The 3,356-nt window shown below is 35.8% G+C and overlaps 1 protein-coding gene across 1 annotated transcript in view; it reads right to left on the bottom strand.

Annotated features, from left to right (window-relative positions):
- Positions 1-205: 205 nt before the first annotated feature.
- The window catches only part of LOC106881193 (SKI8 subunit of superkiller complex protein), a 68,819-nt gene continuing 65,668 nt past the window's right edge, over positions 206-3,356 (bottom strand). Inside the window, exon 8 of the mRNA XM_052967511.1 lies at positions 206-710. Coding sequence (XP_052823471.1) covers positions 594-710 — 117 coding nt within the window. The 3' untranslated portion in view covers positions 206-593. The remainder of the gene's footprint in view (positions 711-3,356) is intronic.

The raw sequence follows: 3,356 nt of genomic DNA, 5'->3' as shown, positions 1-3,356 counted from the left end.
TTTTGTTTGTTGGTCATTTTAAATTAGTTAGTTATTTAGAAAATTAAAACTTTTATCATTTTTTTTTTAACTTCAGTAACTGCATTTACTCAAAATAATCAATGTTATCGACTCAGTTTTAAACTGTACCCTCCTTTTTTTTTTTTTTTTTTTTTTTTTTTTATCCCATCACAATTGATATCAAATAAAAGAAAACTACAGAAAGTATGTTTCCTAAATATTTATTAAAATTCAGATAATTACATTAATATTCATTAATAAAATTAATTGCAAACTGCTTCTGCTTTATTTGTATCACCAGTAAATTGCAGTATTTGGCAATGTTTATATTGGTTTGCTATTCTTTATGCGGAACAGTGAAGATGCCATGGTCAGTATAAAGCTTCACTAAATACTTTTATCACATCAAAAATTGGACATCTTGCTGTACTGACGTCTATTTCCTTTGGTGTTGTATTAGGGACTTTTGAAAAAAATATATATGTGAAAACCATGTTTTTGAGGATTTTTCTGTTGACTACATCCTCTCAGAATTTTATATTGTTAGCACGTACAGTAGAATGAGTTTCTCTGAACAGAATCCTCAGAATAGATCACACAAGAGAGGCTATTATTATAGATTTCTGTGAAGAACCTACTGCAAACATTTGGCCACCAAAGACAGAATCCAAGCAATATACTGGTTTGGCCATCTGAACTTTACCAATACACTGAAAAGGAAAATTAATAATATTAATGGAAGTAGGTATAATAATAATATTGATTTGTAACATTAATGGAAATAAATATCGAATTTTAACTTTGGCAAGGAGGAGGAATAACTGGTTATTGACTGGTACTAATTTTTCCTTTCGTGTTAGGGACATTTGCAAAAAAATATATATGTGAAAGCCAAGGGCTGAGGGCTTTTCCTCCCAGAATTTTATATTGTTAATACATATGGTACAATGGGTTTCTAGTTTTATCTCCTCCCTTCTGAAACAAGGAAGTGCAAACTCAATGAAATGCAGGCATAAAATAACAACTAAACACTACAAGATGTTTGGTGTTCCACCATAGTAATGGATGTTAATATAAGAATGAATATTCATAAAAACAAAAAACTTTCAGATGTTAAGTGAAGCCTGTATAATTAGTGCAAGCTTACAAATACAATAATTGTATTAAAGGTGTTGGGTTGTACGACTACAGTACAAAACCATAGTTTTTAATTGCTGTTTCTAGGTTTTAATGTTCATTTTATTATTTATCAACCACTGAATGGGAGTAGTCGTGCAGTGAATAGAAAAAAAAGATTTATGTTCGTTGGAGAGAAATTAGCAAAGTAGGATTCATTGAATGTGCTATGTTAACTTATATGTAAGGTAGGGCGAACAATTGTGCATTAAAGCTTATTTGCACATGAAAGATGACGACTTTTTGTCTATAAATGGTGTGAACATATAAATGCTTGGTGAAGGTGAATTGTGTACCAATAGTTGTAGCAGAAGCAGAGATGTCAAATCTCAAGATGCTTCACTTCTAGGGCAAAATGACAGTATAGAGGCTGATCAAATTAAGAACTGCGTGACGGAATCACTATTTGCACAGAATTTAAGGTTTATATTTTCAAGACTTCCCAATGTGCTCATGATATGATGAGTGTACTTTTGTAATGACAAACATGACCAAAAAGAATGATCATTAGAAAACAGCTTCCAGTACAAATAATTCTTAAATAGAAAATATCAATTGAAATGTGTGACGGAATCATACAACATAAGATGTTGGCACTCCGTCGGTTACGACGTCGAGGGTTCCAGTTGATCCGATCAATGGAACAGCCTGCTCGTGAAATTAACGTGCAAGTGGCTGAGCACTCCACAGACACGTATCCTTAACGTAGTTCTCGGGGATATTCAGCGTGACACAGTGTGACAAGGCTGACCCTTTCAATTACAGGCACAACAGAAACAAGAAGTGAGAGAAAGTTGTGGTGAAAGAGTACAGCAGGGTTGGCCACCATCCCCTGCCGGAGCCTCGTGGAGCTTTAGGTGTCTTCGCTCAATAAACACTCACAACGCCCGATCTGGGAATTGAAACCGCGAGTCCGCTGCCCTAACCACTGGGCCATTGCGCCTCCACACAACAACAACAACAAAAGATACAGCTTATGGAAACGTATCTTTATTTCGAAAATTCTGTTTGCTAAATTCTTGCCATTGTATGATATCTATCTCGAAGCTCAACTGACGAACTAATCAATTTTACTTTAGGTCCAAAAGTCATTTTATCTAATATTTATGGCCAGTAAACTATCATGGTAGAATCACAAAATACCCATGAAGGAATCACAAGTGGAGCCACAAACTATTCTAGGTAACCGACACAACACAATGCATAAATGTATATTTCTGATATGGCATAGACTACGTACACTCATCCCAAATTAAGTCGTTTTAGCCCTTCATATACTAAACATACTTTTCAAGTATTCACAGCATGCATTCACAATTACTGTATCCAATATCCGAATAGCCGTTCGACATGGAAAGAAAATACAACGAATTGAAAACGAACACTTCTATTTTACTTTCATTCATCTGGTTGTGGAGGTATCGACAGGCAACGAATCATCCAGACTGCTCAAGCTCAAATGTTCATTCTGACCAGATACGCTAAGAAATTTAAGTATTTGCATTGTGGACACAGTCTCCCTTACAAACACAAGCTCATTATCACCAGATAAAAATGGCTCTATTTAACATAAGCCGGACAAAATGCTTAGTAGTATTTTGTTCTATGTTCGAATTCTTCCGAGGTCGACTTTGCCTATTTTCCTTTTGGAGTCGATAAAATTAGCACTAGTTGATTACCGGGGATGATGCTATCGATTATCCCCCAACCTCAAGTTTCTGTTCTTGTGCTTATCGCAGAAAGAGTATTTAATAAACAGTGACCACTGATACGGCAATAAATACTTCCAGTAACAGTCGGAAACAACAATTTGAGAAGCGAAGCGGATTTCAAATATCTAGGAAGCACCATCCACAATGATGGTGGTGCGAAAATTGACACATAAGTCCGTATTGGAGAAACTTCAAGTGTATTCAGACGACTTCGCCCAGTGTGTGTGTGTGAAATTTGACCGTGGAATGTTGCTGCTGCCACCCACAATGTAACCTCGTGGACATTGGTGGTGATTTTTTCTTCCTCCGTTTTTCTCTTCTTTGGACTTTCCTTGTTTCCGACGAAGAGCTCCGTTCGAAACGTCATATTCTCTCTCTTTCCTTTCCCGAGCGTCTAGTAACACAATCTGTATCACGTCCCCACGTTGTTGTTTTTTTTGTCTTTTTCCTTTTTTGAACTTTATATAT

The sequence above is a fragment of the Octopus bimaculoides genome, chromosome 1, assembly GCF_001194135.2.
Source record: "Octopus bimaculoides isolate UCB-OBI-ISO-001 chromosome 1, ASM119413v2, whole genome shotgun sequence".
NCBI classification, from domain to species: domain Eukaryota; kingdom Metazoa; phylum Mollusca; class Cephalopoda; order Octopoda; family Octopodidae; genus Octopus; species Octopus bimaculoides.
Note: the sequence above shows the minus strand (reverse complement) of the source record. Positions and strands in the feature narration are given on the sequence as shown.